Source organism: Phytophthora ramorum (assembly GCF_020800215.1).
Source record: "Phytophthora ramorum isolate Pr-102 chromosome Unknown Phyram_PR-102_s0014, whole genome shotgun sequence".
NCBI classification, from domain to species: domain Eukaryota; phylum Oomycota; class Peronosporomycetes; order Peronosporales; family Peronosporaceae; genus Phytophthora; species Phytophthora ramorum.
In genome coordinates, this window is record NW_027150660.1 from 1,066,883 (window position 1) to 1,087,823 (window position 20,941).

The window sequence follows — 20,941 nt, forward strand, 5'->3', positions numbered from 1 at the left end:
TCACAGGTATTCGGCTAAGGTGCGTACGCGAGCACAAAACTGCAAGCTGCAATATGTCGCACAAAAGGATCATTCAAAAGCAATAGCTACGGATACTCCGCGCCTACAGACCGAGCCAGCCTTGGTCGCTGAAGAAGAAGCCGATGGTAGAACCGGCGGCAATTCCAAAGAACAGGCAGAAGACCATGACGGCACCGCCCGACTCGCGGTCCTCCGGCTTGAGCATGCGGGGGGCGACTCCCATCGTCACCGTGGACAGGAATCCGTTCGAGAGACCGATGAGGAGGTTGAGCACGATGTTGTAGGCGATGGCGCCCATGTCGTCGAAGCCGAAGGCGTACAGCGAGGTGCCGGCCACGCCCATGAGCAGCAGAGGAATGAAACCCAGGCGCACGATCGACAGACCCAGGCACCACTGGCTGTTGAGCAGTTTGTAGACGGCAGCGCCCGTGAACACACGCCCAAAGAAGTCGCCGTAGTTGTAGCTGCCCACGACGCCCGGAGAACAGTACCAGTTCTCCGTCACCGTGTGGACGACGCTGGAGTACGGTGGCTCGAGGTTACGGGCGGCAGCACAGCCGAAGCCAGGGTACACGGCAAGCGAAACGACGAACACAAGGAACTGCGCCAACGCCGGCACCCAAATGATGCAGAAGATGCGCCACAGGTTGGCGCAGGTCTTGCCGAACGGCAGCGTGTTCAGGCTCTCGGCCTTCAGAGACTCTGCATTGCGGTTGAGCAGGAACTTGACGCACGGCAGGCTCATGAGGCGGTAGTAGACGAACAGCGCCGCGATCAGGACGACGATCAAGAGGCCGAAGAAGAGGTAGAAACTCAACTTGGTGGAGCTGCTGGTCTGGTGGACGCCGCCCACAGCGAGACGCAGGATCGTGGCCAGCGTGATGTTGAAGATACCGGCGGTACCATTGCCGATCTGCACGGCCTGCGAGAACTTGGGGGTCGGGAAGAGCGCCGCGAACGTGTAGTACGTGGCCTCGGAGAGCGAGTTGCCGAAGCCAATGCACGCGAAGCAGAAGAGCACGAGGATCGCTCCCGTCTTCTGGTTGGAGAAGTCAATGGCACTGAAGACCATGATGAGGATGGCGAACAGGATGAAGATGCCGTAGCCCACGTGCACGCGGAACTCGCGAGTGATCTTCTTGTCCAGCCCTAGGAACATCTGCAGGCCGTGGCCGATGACCATAGGCCACGAGGTCACGAGCGTCGTGAGGAAGGAGAAGTCGAGCCCCGAGTCGGCGAACTGCACCGTGTAAAAGTCCTGCGCGCTCAGACACGAGTAGTAGGCCCAGAGCACGGACCCGTTGAGGAACATGAACATGTAGAAGATCTTGCGCTCGTTCTTGACCAGGTCGTCCCAGATCTCCTGAGGCATGCCGTCGCGCCCGATCTCGAGGCCCTCCTCGTCCTGGAGCGCCGGGATGAGCTTCTCCGACTTGCGCGGCGACTCCATGCTACTTGGTTCCGTTCGGTTCCCCGCTTGCTCGGCGTCCGGCGAATTGCAGAATGAGAAGCTGGCTCAGGCGAGCGACCTCCACGCACAACACAGAGAGCAGCTTTCCTTCGGCGGGCAAGGATAGAAAAGGATGGCGGTAGCGCCATCCTCGACGGTCACTTGACTCGTGCTGTCATACAGTGTCTTATAAGTTAATAGGTGGTCCGGCTCAGGTTCAGAATCGGTCTAGTCGCGCTCTCCGCTGCCCCTTGTTGCCCCCGAACCCGACCCTCCAGTCGAGCGTCGGTGGCGACAAGCGTAGACTGCATAATGTAACGACTGGAGCCCAAGGCGCCGGTGACCGTGGCGCGCGGCGTGTTTTTCGTGTTCGTCCAATACGGCGATACCAGATAGAGCAAGGCCACCGATCCATCCTTTGCTCCGCTTGCTTGCCGAATTTGTCGAGGACCGAATCGACGAAATGGCAAATCTTTTCGGCAGGTCTCTGCATCCTGCGGTGAGCGGTGCCGAGGCGAAGCGAGGCTCCGTCCAGCAGCGTCAACCACGCTCAATATCGGGAAAGAATAGAGGCGTTGGGGGAAGCTTTGCAAAACGGCAACGTTGTTGAGTTGGAGGTCAAAAAGTTGACAGACCTGGTGGATAGATAAATGGACTTTATCGTGCAAAATGAACGACACAGATTAGCAACCAAGTTCTTAAGGCACTGGACTGAATGTCACCGCAGTTGTGGGAATTGTTGGGCGTATCCACGAGGAGAGCGTTCTTCGCGAGACCTTGGCCATCGTGGTTGTTGATGAGGTGGTGGCACGTATATATTGCGCCAAGATCAACCTGAGCGGGCATGTTGACCAATTGACTTAGAAACGCTGCTTTTGGTCAACTAGTTTCCCTATTCAAGCGGGGATACTGAAGTACCACAAGGCCGTTAATACCCTGTGTTTGCATAACATTGCTACCAGCTACCCACCATCGTAAAGTTCGGTCTCCATCACGTTGCCCCCCGACGTGGATCTTATTCAGCTGGTCACCACGGTGGTATTCATGCCTGCTCTGCGGCGCCATCCCGTATTTCATGCACTAAGGGCCGGGTTCATCTGGGTCAGTTCATCCGCCTGAAGAACGAAGCTTTGGTGCTCCTGGCGCATGTTGGTGAGGAGGACAACATCAAGCTCGGCATTCCACGCCGCACATGGAGGTAGACCCAGAAGAAGCGGTTCCTGCTAAGGCTGCCACGATGTATTTTGTATCAGCTCGTCGCGTCTATTTTGTATCGGCTCGTCGTGGTGGGCACAAGAACAAGAGCTCTAGGAGCGATAAGCATTGGCGTACACATATTTCGTGCAAATTGCCCGACGAATTCAAGCGCATTTTTTTATTTTAGGTTTTCACTAAGAATTTGCATGCAAAGAAATTTGTCATTAAGGGAATTCGCCGTTCAACATACATGTATGCAAGACGGATTGCATACAAACCGCAAGTTTTGAACGATGAATTCCTGAGAAGTACACAAGTGCACAAGTGTAGGTGGCCAAACTTATGACACGGCTGCTCAGCGACTCTGCTCGCCCCGCCATTCTGCGGTTCTGCCAAGGGTGTGAATTCATGCGATGTGGGCGTGTTCAACATGGACGATCGAGCGAAGAACGTCAGCAAATGAGCACGAGGCGATCCGCCGCCCACTAACCGCGACGACCACTTTTCAGTGGAAAGTGGAACGTGCACTTGATACCCCAACGGCGGCATATTAGGGTCAAGTGTAATCGTAGGGAATGCGCCCCCGATGTCGTCTACAACAGCTGCTCCCACAGGTACTGTGGGACAGACGCGACACAAGAGCAAATCGGTCCACGTCCCTGCGCGTCATTGCCGCCGATTCCGAAAGAGTGGCTACGATGCCGCATCAAGTGATGCTTTTCAATTGCTTTGATGCACCGGGGCGTGCATTCACAGCGAGCATGCAGCGCGCTTCAAAATACACTGTACCTGTCGGCACTGCTTGGCTTGGTCGAGGAAACCTGCAATTTGCTCGCGGAAAGGCTCACCAAGGAGAAAAAAGAATCGGACGACGCGCTTGTATGGCTGGTTTTCGCACACACTTGTGTGCAACGGCGGGCTTAGAGTCGGTTCGCCTTCGCCTCACCTTTCACAGTCGCGCGGCCGTGCCGATTCGCTTGATGCGGTGGCTTCGTAGCTGTCACTGCAAAAGGCAACATGTGTAAAGCTTCTTCTTCTAAGTCTGTAGGTCTGTAATCAACAATCATTATCCGCGCCTAATTTAAAGTGGTCAATGCCTGTTTTGAAACATGTACATTGCAGTTCATTGAAAAATTCAACGACTGCCGTGAATAAAGATACGATCAGTGTAACCTCCTGAGCACCTTCGTCTCCTCTCTTCTTTTGTTTCCGCACCAATGCCTAGAACATTGGCAATGAAACCAATACCCCTACTTTGTCTTATCTTAAATAAGGCTTACTTAGACATGCCCTATTAAAAATGTTCACAAACTTTGCTCCAACACTACAGGTATTGGTGGTGGTAAGGTGGCCTTCTATTTGATTTGTTCCTATGAATCTAACACTACAGGAATTATTCTACAGCCACTGTCTTCTGTGTGGTATTCTAACAGCGCAACGTACTCACTTCAACATGATCAGTCAGCCGACACAGATTCACAGATTTCGCGGATTAATTCAGCACCGCACACCAACCGAGTCAAACACCATCATCACAAGCTCGTCCGCAGCCTTCACTTACAAACTCGCCTCGCCCTGCCCAAGCCCGACCGACGCCATGGACTCGCCCACCAAGTCAGAGAAGCTCGTGCAAGAAGACCCGCTCGAAATCGGGCGCGACGGCATCCCACCCGAGATCTGGGAAGATATGGTCAAGCACGAGAAGTTCATCTACTTCTCGCTCATGTTCCTCAACGGGTCCGTGCTCTGGGCCTACTACTCGTGCCTGAGCGCCCAGGACTTTTACACCGTCGAGTTCCCGGACTCCGGACTCGATTTTTCCTTCCTCACGACGCTGTGCACGGCCTGGCCCATGGTCTTCGGCCAAGGACTGCAAATGATCTTCGGGCTGGACAAGAAGTTCAGCCAACGAACGCGCGTGCACGTGGGCTACGGCATCTTCATGGCCATGGCCATCCTTATCATGGTCTTCAGTGCCATCGACTTCTCCAGTCAAAAGACCGGCGGGGTGCTCGTGCTCGTGTGCTTTGGGTGTATCGGCTTCGGCAACTCGCTGTCCGAAGCCACGTATTACACGTTCGCGGCGCTCTTCCCAATCGAGAAGTTCACAAACGGCGTGCAGATCGGCAACACCTGCGCCGGCATCCTCAACATCACCGTGGCCACGGTGCTGCGTCTTGCGGTGGGAGGCGTGAACCAGACCAGCAGCTCCACAAAGCTGAGCTTTTATCTGTTCTTTAGTTTGCTGGTGGTTGTCCTGATATGCGCCATCCTGCTCTACCGCTACTTGGTGAGTCTGCCGTCGGTCAAGTTCCTCATGGACCGCAACGAGAACTCGGCCAAGGACGAGCACCTTGCGCACCAGTCGGTCGGCCGCACGCTGAAGAACTTGAGCCGCATCTTCTACATCATTTGGGTGCCGGCGATCGCGCAGTTCCTTGTCTTCTTCGTGTCTCTCTCGGTGTTCCCGGGCTTCGGCTGCGCGGGGTCTCGCAATTTGGCCCCGCCGTTCAACGATGAAGCTCACGTCCTCACGGCGACATGGTACTGCTCGCCTGGGATCATCGGCAGCTACAACTACGGCGACTTCATCGGTCGGATCCTGTGTACGGCTGCAGTGTACCGCGTGGTGACTATGGGCTGGGCGTTCGGCTTGTCGGTGCTGCGTATCGCCTTCATCCCGCTGCTACTAATGGGCGTGGCCGGCACTTCGCTCTACGCGTTCCCGTTCGGCAGTATGGGGGCGCTGGCCTTCAACATCGTGCTCAATCTACTCATCGGCATTTCCACGGGTCTGCTCTCGACCGTCACCATGGGCGTGGCGCCTCGGATGTTGAAGCCCGAGGACCGCGAATCCGGTGGCGCCGTTATGGTGTTTTTCCTCTTCCTAGGGATCGCCACGGGCTCCACCTTTGGGTTCCTCGTGAGCGACAACGGTTGGCTCGGTCTGTAAGTTTACATGTTAGGAAAAGCGAGCTGTGGATATACCGCCGATGTAGGGCCTTGATGTCCTTGAAAAATAACACTCCATCCATGCTGCAAACAGCTGACAAGCCCATAGCAAGTCACGCGGTACAGGTCTCAGCCACAATCGGTCGATTGTCGGCGATGGGGCCTGGCTATCAGATGATCCCTACCCTGCCAGGCATTTCTTCCCACCAACACCGCAGACACGCACAGACTCCCTCCACCAATGCAAGTTGACGTTAATCGCGATCGGTTGGCATTAGTCTCGCCACATTCTCCATTCTGCAATTTGCTGTGCAAGTCTCAAGTCAACTGGTCGACCCCCCCCTCTCTAACCTGCGATGGAGTCTCCGAGCAAGTCCGAGAAGCTCGTGTCTGAGGATCAGGTAGAGCTGGGCCACGACGGCATGCCCCAGGAGATCTGGGACGACATGGTCAAGAACGAGCGCAACATTTTCTACTCGCTCATGTTCCTCAACGGGTCCGTGCTCTGGGCCTACTACTCGTGTCTGAGCGCGCAGGACTTTTACACGGTCGAGTTCGCCGACTCTGGGCTCGACTTCTCCTTCCTCACGACGCTCTGCACGGGCTGGCCCATGGTCATCGGCCAGGGCGTTCAGATGATCTGGGGTCTCGACAAGAAGCTCACACAGGAGTTCCGCGTGCGCGTGGGCTACGGCATCTTCATCCTCATGGCCATTCTCATCATGGTCTTCAGCGCCATCAACTTCTCCAACCAGAAGACGGGCGGTATCCTCGTGCTCATCTGCTTCGGCTGCGTGGGCTTCGGCAACACTCTCTCGGAGGCCACGTACTACACGATCGCGGCGCTCTTCCCGGTCCCCAAGTTCTCGCAGGCCGTGCAGATCGGCAACGGCACGGCGGGCATCCTCAACATCTCGCTCGCCACGCTGCTGCGGCTGGCCGTGGGCGGCGTCCACCAGACCAGCAGCTCCACCAAGCTCGCCTTTTACCTCTTCTTCGGCCTCTTGATCGTCGTGCTCATCGTCGCGCTCTTCGTGTACCGCCGCCTCACGAGTCTGCCGAGCGTCAAGTTCCTGCTGGAGCGCAACGCCGCATCGGCCAAGGAGGAGAACCTCACGAGCCAGTCCGTGGGCAAGAACCTGCGCAACCTGTGGCGCATTTTCGGCCTCATCTGGATGCCCGCCGTCGCGCAGTTCCTCGTCTTCTTCGTGTCGCTGTCGGTCTTCCCGGGCTTCGGATGCGCGGCGTCGCGGAACCTCGCGCCTCCGTACGCGGACGTGACGCACACAGTCACGGGCTACTGGTACTGCGCGCCGGGCATCGTGGGCAGCTACAACTACGGCGACTTCTTCGGCCGCATCCTCACGAGCGCCGCCGTCTACAAGCTGCTCAACAGCCAGTGGTGCTTCGGACTCTCCATCCTCCGTCTGGCCTTCATCCCTCTGCTGCTCATGGGCGTGGCCGGCACGTCACTCTACTCGTTCGGCCACGATGACATGGGCGCCATCGTCTACAACATCGTGCTCAACCTCGTCATCGGCCTCTCCAACGGCTTCCTGTCCACGGTCACCATGGGCGTGGGCCCCCGGATGCTCAACCCGGAGGATCGCGAGTCGGGCGGCGCCGTCATGGTCTTCTGCCTCTTCCTCGGCATCGCCGGCGGCTCCACGCTCGGCTTCTTCTTCAGCGACCAGGGATGGCTGGGCCTGTAACTTGGTGCTTTCACGTGCCTGTCGAGGTGCTGTGAAACCCATACAGCTACGGTTGCTGTACCTGCCTAACTAGCAGAAAAACACTTTCAAGAGATACACGAGCGAAGCGAGGCACAATAAAGCTTTCCTGTCTTGTGTAGACATTTATTAGTGTGCCGATCTGCGTGGTCTACCTTTTCGGAGTTGCTCGAGCTTTCACGGGTATGGCAGGGAAGAAAAGTTCCGTCTTGAAGTGGCGCCCGTGCTTCTTGGTCACGATCTTGGAGGCGAGGCTCGATCGGGACACGGGTATTGGAGGGTTATTTTCCTGCTGAGCGACAACAACGCCGGTGTATAAAGTCCCCGCGCCTTTGATAAGAGCATCGATAATGTTTTGGTGCTGTGGTGAGTCATTTGACGACCCCGTCATACGCTCTGCGCGTTCACGAGCCGTTCTCTGGGCTTGCTTCGTGGTCGAAGCGTGGTGTTGATAATACGTCTTCCGTTTGCTCGTTTCGGCTCGCAAGATGGCTGTGGTCTGCTGTTGCTCTTGCAGTCTCAAGCTACTCATGACATCCGTGGCTGCCAGTAAGCGTTGTTGGTTGCTATCATGCCCAATCGCCATGGAATGCAGTGCTGTGGCAGGTGACTCAATTCGCAATACGCGGGTGGCATCGCTTGAGAGAAGGCGGTAAGTCGGGGGCGACGCTGAGAGACTGGAAGCAGGAGCACAACTTCGTGGCCGGTGTAACCTTGCCGCCGTCCGTGCTGTTCGTGGACCTTTCCCAAGCGCAGCCGATGCCGTTTTCTTGCCCGGAAGCTGGTGCTGAATCACGAGGCTTGAGCGAACTTGCCCTCTGCTGCTGCACCGAGATCCAGGGACCAGCGTTGATGCTGCTGCTCGTGCCGGACCAACACAACCCACCGAATGCAGTGCACGGTCGTCTCCCTCGTCGCTGTCCGTGGTGTACGTGGATGGCAAAAATTGCACGCAGAAGGCGCAAACGTCTAACGGCATATTGCGCTGACTGGCATCATGAGCTTCGCGCTCGCGTGTAAGTTCGCCAAGAAACTGGTCGAACCCCTCGCGAATCAAGCGGCTTGTGGGTCCATCGTCTTCGGTGCTGCGCTCCATCAGCATCCGCCGTGCTCGCAGCAATTCCTGTCAACGAACGCACTGCTGTTAGCCCAACAACTTCAACTACGAGATAGGAGACCCACTCCTGCAGACACATTGTCGAGGAATCCGGAGCCGTAAAATTGCTGGCATAGTGCACACCGGCGACTACTACATCAAGCGATTAGTATCTGGAATCGACTGCAGTGAGGATGCAAAAACAAAGATCTACCTGCGCCCGGTGCTTGCCATTAGGCCTCCAGCTCAGGTCTGCAGATTGTCGATGAGGTTCCAAGCGAACACTAAAAATACAGCCCCATGGCAAGACGATTCACATCCGAAATGCCTTTTTACCGATTAGACTGTTCCATTCGGGGACAGGGATCGCTTCAAGCTCATGTCGTTAGCGTCTTACAGTTAAGTTAGGCTGGCGTCGTCTCTCATGCCGCTTTCGCTGGGGCTCCGACGCTGCCATTCAAGTTTTCAATGGCTCGACCGCAAATATCTGCAGCAAAGAAGCAGCAGACGTCGCGCGGCGCGAGGCTCCCGGCAAGGGATGCTGCCGTCGCTGGAGCTGGTCCCGACGATGTTGTACAGACTCTGAGAACGAGTTAACACAGTTCGATGCTCGAACCGCTACAGAATTATCAGAAGCCGATGCCCACCGATGGGAATCATTGAGGAGATCTACTGCGAGAACTTCGTGTGCCACCCCAAGATGCGAGTGACGCTGTGCCCGAACATTAACTTCATCACAGGAGAGGACGACAGCGGCAAGAGCGCCATCATCGCTGCCATCCAGATCTGTCTGGGCGCTAGTGCACGCAGCACGCACCGAGGCAAAAGCGACAGATTGACCACGAGCGCAGTCGGTTTCAAGGAATGGATCTCGGCGAGCTGAAGGATGACATGGAGGCTAAGAAAATCAAGTATAAGAGCAAGAAAACCAACTTTGACAAGCTCCGTAGCAATTTGGGACGTATCCGCACAATATTGAAAGAGCGATTGGTTACTTGGGGGCGCCTTCAAGACGCGATTTCGCGGCGCACGTCGAACAAGTATGACACATACATGGCGATATCGGCGAGCCGTGAATGATGCCCTACGAGTGAGTTTTCTCCTTTTGAGCGTACAGATGGCGTCTCCGTACGCGTGTGTAAGGCCACAACATACCAGTGCAACATACGAGTACATGTATTAGTTAGCTTGGCAGAAAAGTAGTGCATGCGCAGTCAATAATGGGATAGTAATTTGACCATGCGAACGGCATCAGCGACTGATAAGAGCCCGTCTATAACGATACATACTCTGTAAATACATTAAATACAGTTATAAAAAACTGTTAGATATCCAGTATTCAACCAAACATCATATAATAATATTGAAGTGCAAATTATATTTAATACACCTTCTTATAGCGATATCAAAGTCCACAGGCACTATTTTCTTGGCGCGCACTTCCGCCATCGCTCATCTCGAAGCAGAAGTTTATTCCGCGCTCGCTGGGGCGCGTTCTCCGTCGCGCAGCTCCTCTGTCCGCCCTCCTTCCCTCCGCGTGTCACTCTATCAATCTGCGTAGCGCAATGGCGCTGCTAACGAGCCGTCGGCCGCCACGCAAGGCGCAGAAGACGCGCCACGGCGACGCGGACCACAGCGCGTCCACCACGAGCGAGACCGAAGACGAAGATTACGTGCACGACGACGCCGCCATCGGTGAGAAGCGCCGCAAGAAGACGTCCTCCTCCGAGATGTCCCAAATGGACGCCCACATCGAAACGGAGATGGGCGTCGTGGAGGAGATCTACTGCGAGAACTTCATGTGCCACCGCAAGATGCGAGTGACGCTGTGCCCGAACATTAACTTCATCACAGGAGAGAACGGCAGCGGCAAGAGCGCCATCATCGCCGCCATCCAGATCTGTCTGGGCGCCAGTGCACGCAGCACGCACCGAGGCAAAAGCGTCAAGAACTTGATCCGTCACGGACACGAGGGCAACGCCCTGGTGCGAATCACGCTGCGCAATGACGCGGTGGGCAGCGACGCTTTCCGTCCGGAGCAATTCGGCCGCAAGATTATGGTTGAGAGGCTCATCCGCCGAGACGGGTCGGCCGAGTACAGATTGAAGGACGAGCGAGGACTGCTGGTGTCCAAGCTCAAGACGGACTTGGATGCTATGCTGGACCACTTGAACATCCAGACGGATAACCCGTGCGCGATTCTGGACCAGGAGAACGCCAAGTTGTTCTTGAAGGGCGACCCGCAGGCCAAGTACAAGTTTTTCCTGCAGTCGACGGACTTGTACAAGATGAGGACAACGTACTCGAAGATTGACGAGGAGACGAGGACCATTGCCGAGTCCACGCTCAAGAGGGAGAGGACCAAGATTGCCACGCTGAAAGACGCGATGGATGAGGCCAAGAAGCAGTGGAAGGAAGCACAGAGTGTAAGCAGGTTGTTGGTGGATTGCTCGGATATGGACACTGTGCTAACTCTTTTGATGGGGAAATTTTCTGTGATCTTGTTCAGATCGGAAAGCTGGAAGAAGAGTTTGAGGTGCTCAAGAAGGAGCTCGCCTGGTCCTTCGTGTGTGAGAAGGAAGCCGCGGCTGCTAAGAAGGAAAAGAAAATGAAGCGAAAGCGAGGCGAGGCCGAGAATGTTGCTGCAGACTATGAAGAGACGAGTGAAGCGGTGGAGAACCTGGAGCGGAAGCAGAAGGAGAAGAACGACAAGCTCGAAGAAGTCAGCGCTCGGATGACTGAGAACAACCAGAGGAAATCGGACGTGAAGAACAGGATTCGGGAAGCTCGTCGACCGCTCCACAACTGCAAGGCGGAAATGAAGCACCTAACACAGTCGAAAGAACGAGCAAAGCAGCGGCTTGCGCGTCTGCAGCGCGATGTGCAGAAGAAGCAAGAGAACCACGAAGCGATGCTTCACAATCGATTGCAGCGCAACGATGAAATGCGGGATCGTATCGAGATGAAGCGACGCGAAGTGGCAGACGCGGAGGGTGAAGTAAGTGAAGCCAAAGATCGTGCTCAGGCACGTCCGCAAGAGCTGGATGAAGTCGAGAACCGTCACGAGACTTGTCTCCGTCAACTGCGTGAAGCTGATAACGAGACCGCCAAGATTCAACACCGCATGAATTCGCTGAGAGGACAGAAGCGCGACAGTCTAGCTGTGTACGGCAGCAAAATCCCGCAATTGCACCACCTCATTCAGCAGAACCGGCACCGGTTTGCTGCACCGCCTATCGGACCCCTCGGTCTCCATGTCAAGCTTCCCGAACGGTTCATGCACTTCGCGTTGGCTATCGAGGTGGCATTAAAGGGAACACTCGGAAGCTACTTGGTGGTCAACGGCCAAGACAAGCATTTGCTGGACGACTTGAAGCGCCAGGCTCATTGCCCACAGAACCAGGCTAATATCATTATTTCGCAGCGGACTGGACGCCGTTATGGCAATTTGCGCCTGGCAGAGGGCGACCTCGCTGCCCATGCGATCTGCAACATCCTCGAAGTGAATGATGATGAAGTGTTCAACGCTCTGATCGATGTGTGCAGCTCAGAGAGCAAGCTGCTGTTTGATGATCGCCAGACAGCTGAAGAGAGCGTTCTGAGCGGCTCGAGCGGCAACTTCAGAATGGCGCGCTTCGCGTCGGAGGTGTATCTCCCGAGTGGAGACAAGTTTGTTGTTCGCTCAGGAAATCTGGCCTTCATTGCAAATAAGGGAAATCGCCGCAGCTCTATCATTTGCCAAGATGTGGAGGGCGAGATCAGGGAGCTGGAGCAGAAGCTGGACTATTTGCAGGGGAATCTGGAGGTATTGCGTCGTGACGAGTCGCAACTGCGGCGTGATCGGGAAGACTTCAGACGCCAGATGAAGCAGCAGAACGACCGCATTGACTATTTATCTCGTACGTTTAACCAGAAGCGTGCCGAGCTTCACAGTCTTGAAGAGGAGTTGTCGGACGATCTGCAGCAACACGCGCTGGATACCTCAGTGCTGGAGGACGAGGTGAGGGGTGTCCAAGACGAGCTGGAAGATTTCCACCGTCGCGAACAGGAGCTGAACGACATCCTGTCCAAGTCTAATCCCGACCTGGAAGGCCAGCTGCATGAGCTCGAGGAACTGGACGCGATGGAGAAAAAAATTGCTGGTGAGATGAATGAGTACCAGGTCGATGCAGACGCTATCTACAAGCACCTGAGCGAGATGAAGGTGCAGGAGATGACGTGTCAGCGGGAGGCGTCAACGTTGCGTGAAATAGTACTCCACATGGAAGATGAGCTAGCAGCACTCCACGAAGAATGCGAGGAGGCGAGGCAAAAAGCCCAGCAACACTGTGAACGAGTAGCTGTCACCCACTCCCACGACTACTATGGCAAGCGATTAACGGACATCAAGCGACAGATCGACCACGAGCGCAGTCGGTTTCAAGGAATGGATCTCGGCGAGCTGAAGGATGACATGGAGGCTAAGAAAATCAAGTATAAGAGCAAGAAAACCAACTTTGACAAGTTCCGCGACAACCTGGAGCGTATTCGCTCGATGTTAGAGGAACGGAAGCGCGTGTGGCAGATCTTACGCAAGGAGATTGCCCATCGGACATCGATGGGGTTCAACAAGTACATGTGCCTGAACAACTTTGCGGGTAAGCTGAAATTCCGGCATGACGACCAGCGGCTAGACATTGCCGTGCTGCAGAACGAGAAGGGAGCCTCGCGCGCGTCCCAGGTAACCGACATGAAAGAACTGTCTGGTGGCGAGCGGTCGTACACTCAAGTTTCGCTGCTGCTGGCCCTCGGTGAGAGTATTGAGTGTCCGTTCCGAGTAATGGACGAGTTCGATGTGTTCATGGACTCGGTTAACCGGGACATGACCATCCAGCTGCTTGTGAATGCTGCCAAGAAGGACGGCAAGAAACAGTTTATCTTCGTGACCCCCAACGATCTCAGGTACAAGTTCATTTATCTGTGCATGACTGTGTATGGAGCTCTTTGACTAACCTTGGATGCTTTGCCTTGCAGTGCACTGCGACGTGACCCGATGGTGAAGATCCAGAAAATGAACCCGCCGCGGGACCGACTAAATGCTGAGCAAGACTAGGCATACGTAGGAAGAGTGGGTATAATACGGCAAGGACGTACATTTGCTACGTGTAGTGAGTAGTACCAGTAGTAGGGAGCAAGCGTACGTCGCGGGCTGGCATTTATTGACAAGACATTTTCACAGACCTTGTAGTGTTCGTGCAGACAAATCATGCAAGCTCGAGGAAGCTCTGAAATTATTCGAAGTGGCGTAGCCGAGTTGGTAGTAGTAAAAATGGTGTAAAATTGATACGTTATGCCCATTTAGCGTATTTGAATACTGGTTAGCGAGACAGGAAGAACCCTGTGTGAGTAGTTTTCTCTTCGTGCTTGGCGAGGTTTTGCTCGTGCACTCGTGACTTCAGCTTTCGAAGGTCATTTAGAAATACTCTTAGCAGCTTTTCATCAAGATCTGAGTGTTCTGTAAGCACAAAAACACTATATACGTGTCAGTTGCTCTGTGCTGGTAGTGGAGGAATTCATTAATGAGACGCCGCCGACAGTCTCGATATAAACGACGTCGGTCGCGTCTCTAAATAGTTCTTCATTCGCACCTCTTTTCGACTTCTTTTCGTCTGGGTTGCGTACATCAAGTGGTGTGGTGGTTGTAACTTCGTCTAACATTACTTGATAAAGCCGTGTTGCACAAAGAGCTTCGGCTGATAGTATATACTACCACTCATATTAAAACACTATAGTAGTTTGCAGTTGCAACCTCCGGGGGGTGCTTTGAAGGGTTTCGCGCCTGGAACGTGTGTGAACTTGATCCGTAGTCGACCGTAGTACTATATTGCAACTCTAGATATAGTAGTATATGTCGAACACAACGCTATTATCAAAATAGTATTTATTCGGCTCCAATAACAAATGGAATGATTTGTACATACTATTGTAGTATATCAATATCCGGATATAAATTCACTTTGCTCGTCATTTTGCTTAGATACGTTACTCCTTAAAGGTTAGCCTTCGTCTTGAGCCCCAGGCTCGCGAGGAACTCGTCAAGAGGCTCGTGGATCTCAATCGTGGTGCGGTAGCGTCTTCATGCGGTTGAGCTAGAAGGGTATATTATGAAGGTACTTGAATGCAAAGGGGGGAGCCACTTGTTCACGAGCATAGTATAGTGTCGGTGCTGAAGCTAAAGATACCCCTGAGCCCGACCTACACGAATTCGCAGTAGGCGGCGATGTCGGCGAACGTGGGATGTCATGAAGTTCTCCACAAGGAACTTTTCCATGAGCCCCGCAAGGTTGGCGAGCAGCGCCCGGTGGACTTGACGAGCATGACCTCGACGGGCGTGGTGCGCATCGAACTCACGCATATAAATGGTCTTTGGATTCACGAAGAAACCGAAAGCGTCGGCGAACTTCTACAGCGACGCAAGCTACGACAGCTTGTAGGTGTAGAACCACAATAGACTAGCTTGGTCTATTCCTTGCATTCATAAGCCAACGATATTCTGCACGAAATCATGTTCCCCTAGCGCTTGGATCGATGCTACGCATGGGTCAGCGCATGGAGGAGCGGACCCAAGTGTTTCCTAAGGGGCTGCCGGTGGAGAATGTTTATGAATTGCCCAAGTTCTTCGTACGTCGATGTTACCCGCAGTACTATCGCCTGATCCTGGACCTGTTCCGCACTTTACACATTATCACTGTCACGGGGACGCCTGGTAGGTACGGTCCGACTTGAGGTCATGGTATGAGCTTGGGTCTGACTGACTCAATATGTTGTGTTTAGGAATCGGCAAATCCACCTTCTACGGGTACTTCTTCGAGCACTACAAGAGCACGCACCCCAACACAACAATCATCGCAGCCTCGTTTACAAAAAAATCGGTGATGAAGAAAGTCGTCGTGTTTAGAGAGGATGGCACGGTTGAAGAATCGCGCGAGTCGTACGCTTTCATACAGGCAGAGCACGACGCCGCGTCGGAACGCAAAGCTGAAGTGCTTTACCTGTACGATGGCCCACCGCAGTTTGAGCCCGATTTGCCATCTAAGATGAGCAATGCGCTTCCGATTTCAAGGAGTTTGCCAGGCGCCAGAAGTCGACGAGAAAGATGTTGGATGACATTCCGCAGTACGTGTGGAAGGTGTAGGTAGTCGGTGTGGTGCTTACTTTTAATTTTCCAGTTCGTCTTCTCTTACAGTAGTCGTACGAATAACTACATGTAATTGATCTAAGTTTCAACGCGGCACAGCGCCAAAACTATAAAAACTTCCCGGCATGGGAGAAAAAATGAGCATTCCTCGGAAGAACTTGATGGCGAGACGATTGCAACGCTCAACTTTGGTGAGTGCGGCTGTCCTCCTATCACAGTGATTATGCCTCAGCTTCGGTGAGAACCTCCTGGATGATCGACGTGCACTCGTCGAGCTGCTTCTCGTTCATGACGAGCGGTGGTGCCAGACGGATGATGTTGCCGTGCGTGGGCTTAGCGAGCAGCCCCTTCTTGGCCAAGTTCATGCAGAGCTGCAAGGCGTCGGGCTGGTTTGGACGTTCGTTGATGATGATCGCGTTCAGCAAGCCTCGGCCACGCACGCCCTGAAGCAAACTCGACTTGAAGCTGTCACGTACAAACACAAGCAGTGCAGGGTTAGTGACCAGCAAACACCGCCAACACGCAGCAGTACACGTACTTCTCCATTTCACCACGGAACTTGTTGCCGAGCTTGAAGGCGTTCTCGGCAAGCTTCTCCTCCTTGATCACCTCCATGGCCGCCATGGCGACTTTGCAACCGAGCGGGTTGCCGCCGTACGTGGATCCGTGCTGCCCAGGCTTGATGGTGAGCATCACCTCGTGGCTCGTCAGCACCGCCGAGACCGGGTACATGCCACCCGAGAGCGCCTTGCCCAGAATCAAGATGTCGGGCTTCACGTTGTCATATTCCACCGCCAGCATTTTTCCCGTACGCGCCAAACCGGTCTGCACCTCATCGGCGATCCACAAGATGTTGTGCTTAGTGCAGAGTTCGCGCACGCGCTTGAGGTAGCCATCATCGGGCACGACCACACCCGCCTCGCCCTGAATAGGCTCCACCATGAAGGCAGCGATGCTCTTGCCTTCCTTCTCGAAGATCTCCTCCAGTGCCTTGATATCGTTGTACGGGACACTGCTGAACCCAGGCATGAAAGGGCCGTAGCCTCCGTAGGCGTCCGGGTCGTTGGACGACGACACAGCACTCAACGTGCGGCCCCAGAAGTTGTTCTGTGCAAAGATGACCTTGGCCTTGTTCTCGGGAACGCCTTTGACGTCGTAGGCCCAGCGACGCGCGAGCTTCACGGCCGTCTCGCCTCCTTCCACGCCCGTGTTCATAGGCAGGATACGGTCGAAGCCCAGGAGGTTGGTCATGTACTCCTGGTACTCTCCCAGCACATTATTGTAGAAGGCACGAGACGTGAGTGCCAGCGTCTGCGCCTGGTCCACCATGGCCTGCACGATCTTGGGGTGGCAGTGGCCCTGGTTCACGGCCGAGTAGGCGCTCAGGAAGTCGTAGTACTCCTTGCCGTCCACGTCCCAGACCTTGCAGCCGCGGCCCTTGGTCAGAACCACAGGCAGTGGGTGGTAGTTGTGGGCGCCGTATTGCTCCTCTCGGTCGATGTACTGCAGCAAAAGAGGATTAAGGTGGGATATCCTTGCAACGGTTGGTACGCATGGATCTTCCTACCTGCTGGGCAGTCCAGACGCTGCGACTAGAGAGATCGCGGAGCTTGGAGGTCACAGGACGGAGCTTCTGCATGGCCTTCATGGCGATTGTAGCTTAGAACTTGAGGCGGAGGCTTGAGCTGCAGGTGGCGAGTTGGCGAATGACACCGGACTTAGCCATTTCGGTCTTCGTCTACTTTGACTTCTCTGTAAAGTACGGAGATTGTAGTACGCGTGAACTTAAGGATGAAGGGGTCATAGTGAAATGAAGTGTAATTTTGTGTCGTAGCATAAATAAGACGGAATGTGCATGCTATCTCACGATTAAGTGCGTTATGGAGCGTGGCGTACTTATATATACCTATCCCTAGCGCGAGGCACTTCAACTTGGTATCAGAACGTCTTGTCAAGGGTATCGGAGTCAGCAGGTTCTTAGGACACGATTTCGTTTTGAAAATGCAAAAAAGCTCGGAAGCGGCTCAAGCAGTCAAAACCATGGATTGGTAAAGTACAGGTATAAATGCGTCTCTTGCTCTTTGTGACGGTTGCTTAGTTGATGGCGAAGCACAACGAACTCATGCAGCGAGGCACTCTTCGTATTTAATCACAAAGGTATATGTGTATCCTAGATTATTAATTGTGAAAAGGTTTATGAGAGACTTTTGCGGACCTATGAGAGACTTTTGCCAGCTGGCATCGATCGTCAAGCTCTCCGCCCTGGCAACCTGTTCCAGCCACTCGCTTCCCTGGGCAACCTCACCAAGGATGATTAGAAAGCGAGGCCTGGTACACCCCGAAACGGAACGAGCTTCAACGCGGATGGATTGGTTGGGACCGATTTAGCGGGGCTGGCAACAGCTTTAGCTGCGAGCATTGGTAGGAAAGGAAAAGAATTGCTAACCATAGTGTTCGGCCCACAATGGCGTTGACAAAGTCCTGCAAGTGGAGGCCACGCACGGCGACAGACTGCAACGAGCCTGTTTTCGTCCACGCTTGGGTCGATTGGACAAACAGGTTTACCAGCAGTGCTTCCGATCGCACAAGTGCCAACAAATGCGCCAAGGACACTTTGCTACCTTGACATTCTACGATCAAGGGCAAGACTCTCGGCGATATCGCTCTGCCCGCCTCACCTGATACTCCAACAACAGTATCTCCGACGAATTATCGGCTACAGGAAGCGTCCCAAACCAGACCACGCCTCCAGTGTTGCATTGGCAAGCCAGCCTTACCACAAGCACGGCCAGACCGCCAACCTGTATATTCCATCGTACAGGCTCTCATTCTCTATCCCAGTTTTCATGTACTGAATGCGTGTCGCGGCCCATCCCCATCGCTGTTGCTGCTTGGCGTCAGTATCAAAAAGACCTCCTCGACTGCAATGGACACGTCGGCGGAAGTGCTGGAGCACGAGCTGGGCCAGCTGCACCTCGACGGGCCGCTGGACCCAGGCTTCGCTCCGCACCTTATGCATGCAGACGTGATCGCCGCGGCCGCCAAGGCCACCGCCAGCCCCGACGAGGACGAGAGCGAGAACGACGAGCGCACGCACCACGAGGGCCGCCTCAAGGCGTCGATCCTGGAGAAAGTGGCCACCGAGAAGCGGCTGCGCAGGCTCTCCGAAGTGTTCGTGGATGATCAGCAGGACGCCGGCCCTGGAGACCTCTTCGAGACGCTGCCGGAGCCCTACGGCCAGCTGTCCACGTACCAGCGGATCCAGATCACCTCAGCCCCGGACGAGGTGGACAGAGAGACCAAAGAGGTCTGCGAGCTCCTCCGCAAGTGCCTGGCACTCAGGAAGAAGTGGATCAATGTTAATGAGCCCAAGACGCCGCCACCCTCGGCGGAGGTGCACTCCAGTCCTCGCGCGACGGGCAAGCTGAGACATCGGGACGAGATCCCGTACGAACCCTTCACGAACGCCGTGCCGGAGACGACGCAGCACCACTTCATGATGGTAGACGGGGTCGTTGTGGTCTACGAGGAACAGGACGCGGTCGAGCCCATCAGCCGCGTGGGCAGCATGGACGAGTACTATACAGATTTGTTCGAGCTCAAGCGGATCATCAACTTCGGACCGGTCAAGACGCTGGCGTTCAAGCGGCTGCAGCTGCTGGAAGCGCGGTACAACCTGCACACGCTGCTGAACTCGGAGCGCGAGCTCGTGGCGCAGAAGGCTGTGCCCCATCGCGACTTCTACAATGTGCGCAAGGTCGACACGCATATCCACCACTCGGCGTGCATGAACCAGAAGCACCTGCTGCGGTTCATCAAGTCGCGGCTGCGCAACTCGCCCGGGGAGATCGTGATATTCCGCGACGGACGCTTCATGACGCTGAGCGAGGTCTTCCGGTCGCTGAACCTCACGGGCTACGATCTGAGCGTCGACACGCTGGATATGCACGCGAGCAACACGTTCCACCGCTTTGACCGGTTCAACCTCAAGTACAACCCGGCAGGACAAAGTCGCCTGCGAGAGATTTTCCTCAAGACGGACAATTTGATCGCCGGCAAGTACCTGGCGGAGATTACGAAGGAGGTCATCTCCGACCTGCACGCTAGTAAGTACCAGCTTGTCGAGTGGCGCGTCTCCATCTACGGTCGCAAGCACTCGGAATGGGACAAGCTGGGCCGTTGGATCTACTTGAACAAGCTTACGTCCCCACATGTGCGCTGGATGGTGCAGATCCCGCGACTCTACTTCCTGTACAAGAAGCTGGGCGAAGTGGACAACTTCCAGCAGATGCTGGACTACATGTTCCTGCCGCTGTTCGAGGTGACGCGTGACCCGTCGAGCAACCTGCCACTGCACTACTTCCTGGAAACCATGGTGGGCTTCGACTGCGTTGACGACGAGAGCAAGGCAGAGCCTTTCCGTGCTGAGCGTGGCAAGAAGCTGCCGAAGCCGCACGAGTGGACGCATGAGGCCAACCCACCGTACGATTACTGGTGTTACTACTTGTATGCCAACATCGCTGCGCTGAATGAGTTCCGTCGCCAGAAGGGCCTCAACATCTTCTCGTTCCGACCTCACTGCGGTGAAGCTGGTGACCCCGAACACTTGGCGGCTGCGTATCTGACTGCGAACGGCATCAACCACGGTATCACGCTGCGCAAGTCCGTGTGTCTGCAGTACCTGTACTATCTCACGCAGATTGGTATTGCCATGTCGCCGCTGAGTAATAATCGCTTGTTCCTTGCGTACCACCGCAATCCCTTCCCGATATATCACGCGCGTGGCCTGAACGTCTCGCTCAGCACGGACGATCCTGTCATGCTGCACTACACGAAGGATGCGCTGCTTGAAGAGTACTCCGTGGCCGTGCAGGTATGGAAGCTGACGTCCACGGACATGTGCGAGATCGCGCGCAACTCGGTACTGCAGTCGGGCTTCGAGCACAAGTTCAAGGAACACTACCTCGGTCCCAAGTACACCATCCCCGGCTCGCGTGGCAACGGTTCGTTCCTGCTTTCCCTATTTGTTCGTGTCACTTCCGCTCATGTCGTGTACCTTTATGATTTAGATATTCGTATGAGCAACGTGCCGGACATCCGTGTGGACTACCGTCACGAGACTCTCCAGGGCGAGCTGACGTTCATCCAGACATAAGATCAAAAGAGCTGCAGCCAACCTGTACGGGATAGTTCGGCATTTTAGTCGGTTCACCTCCACAAGCCGCAAGATACACTTCGCAAAGTGTTTCTTGTCTTCAAAACTCTCAACCTTCACCTGACTCACTTAGCTGATGATTTTTATGTGGAAACTTGACTTT

At 54.7% G+C, this 20,941-nt stretch overlaps 8 protein-coding genes across 8 annotated transcripts; 6 read left to right on the forward strand and 2 right to left on the reverse strand.

Moving 5' to 3' along the window:
- Positions 1-103: 103 nt before the first annotated feature.
- KRP23_12216 (Equilibrative nucleotide transporter 1) lies at positions 104-1,471 on the reverse strand (the record flags this gene model as incomplete). The annotated part of the gene is made up of 1 exon (XM_067882806.1): positions 104-1,471. The coding sequence occupies one exon, from the start codon at positions 1,469-1,471 to the stop codon at positions 104-106; it is 1,368 nt and encodes a 455-aa protein (XP_067739824.1).
- Positions 1,472-4,265: 2,794 nt separating this feature from the next.
- KRP23_12217 (Equilibrative nucleotide transporter 8) lies at positions 4,266-5,621 on the forward strand (the record flags this gene model as incomplete). Its single annotated transcript, XM_067882807.1, has 1 exon — positions 4,266-5,621. The coding sequence occupies one exon, from the start codon at positions 4,266-4,268 to the stop codon at positions 5,619-5,621; it is 1,356 nt and encodes a 451-aa protein (XP_067739825.1).
- A 355-nt stretch (positions 5,622-5,976) lies between these two features.
- Positions 5,977-7,332, forward strand: KRP23_12218 (Equilibrative nucleotide transporter 1; the record flags this gene model as incomplete). Its single annotated transcript, XM_067882808.1, has 1 exon — positions 5,977-7,332. One exon carries the CDS (start codon positions 5,977-5,979, stop codon positions 7,330-7,332), a length of 1,356 nt encoding a protein of 451 aa, XP_067739826.1.
- Positions 7,333-9,095: 1,763 nt separating this feature from the next.
- KRP23_12219 (Structural maintenance of chromosomes protein 6) lies at positions 9,096-9,329 on the forward strand (the record flags this gene model as incomplete). The annotated part of the gene is made up of 1 exon (XM_067882809.1): positions 9,096-9,329. The coding sequence occupies one exon, from the start codon at positions 9,096-9,098 to the stop codon at positions 9,327-9,329; it is 234 nt and encodes a 77-aa protein (XP_067739827.1).
- A 682-nt stretch (positions 9,330-10,011) lies between these two features.
- On the forward strand, positions 10,012-13,538 carry KRP23_12220 (Structural maintenance of chromosomes protein 6; the record flags this gene model as incomplete). The annotated part of the gene is made up of 3 exons (XM_067882811.1): positions 10,012-10,872; positions 10,956-13,387; positions 13,460-13,538. The coding sequence occupies 3 exons, from the start codon at positions 10,012-10,014 to the stop codon at positions 13,536-13,538; spliced, it is 3,372 nt and encodes a 1,123-aa protein (XP_067739828.1).
- Positions 13,539-15,013: 1,475 nt separating this feature from the next.
- Positions 15,014-15,620, forward strand: KRP23_12221 (uncharacterized protein; the record flags this gene model as incomplete). Its single annotated transcript, XM_067882812.1, has 3 exons — positions 15,014-15,191; positions 15,260-15,479; positions 15,560-15,620. 3 exons carry the CDS (start codon positions 15,014-15,016, stop codon positions 15,618-15,620), a joined length of 459 nt encoding a protein of 152 aa, XP_067739829.1.
- Positions 15,621-15,844: 224 nt separating this feature from the next.
- KRP23_12222 (Ornithine aminotransferase, mitochondrial) lies at positions 15,845-17,271 on the reverse strand (the record flags this gene model as incomplete). The annotated part of the gene is made up of 3 exons (XM_067882813.1): positions 15,845-16,088; positions 16,162-17,126; positions 17,191-17,271. 3 exons carry the CDS (start codon positions 17,269-17,271, stop codon positions 15,845-15,847), a joined length of 1,290 nt encoding a protein of 429 aa, XP_067739830.1.
- Positions 17,272-18,549: 1,278 nt separating this feature from the next.
- KRP23_12223 (putative AMP deaminase) lies at positions 18,550-20,778 on the forward strand (the record flags this gene model as incomplete). Its single annotated transcript, XM_067882814.1, has 2 exons — positions 18,550-20,626; positions 20,693-20,778. 2 exons carry the CDS (start codon positions 18,550-18,552, stop codon positions 20,776-20,778), a joined length of 2,163 nt encoding a protein of 720 aa, XP_067739831.1.
- Between the last annotated feature and the right edge of the window lie 163 nt (positions 20,779-20,941).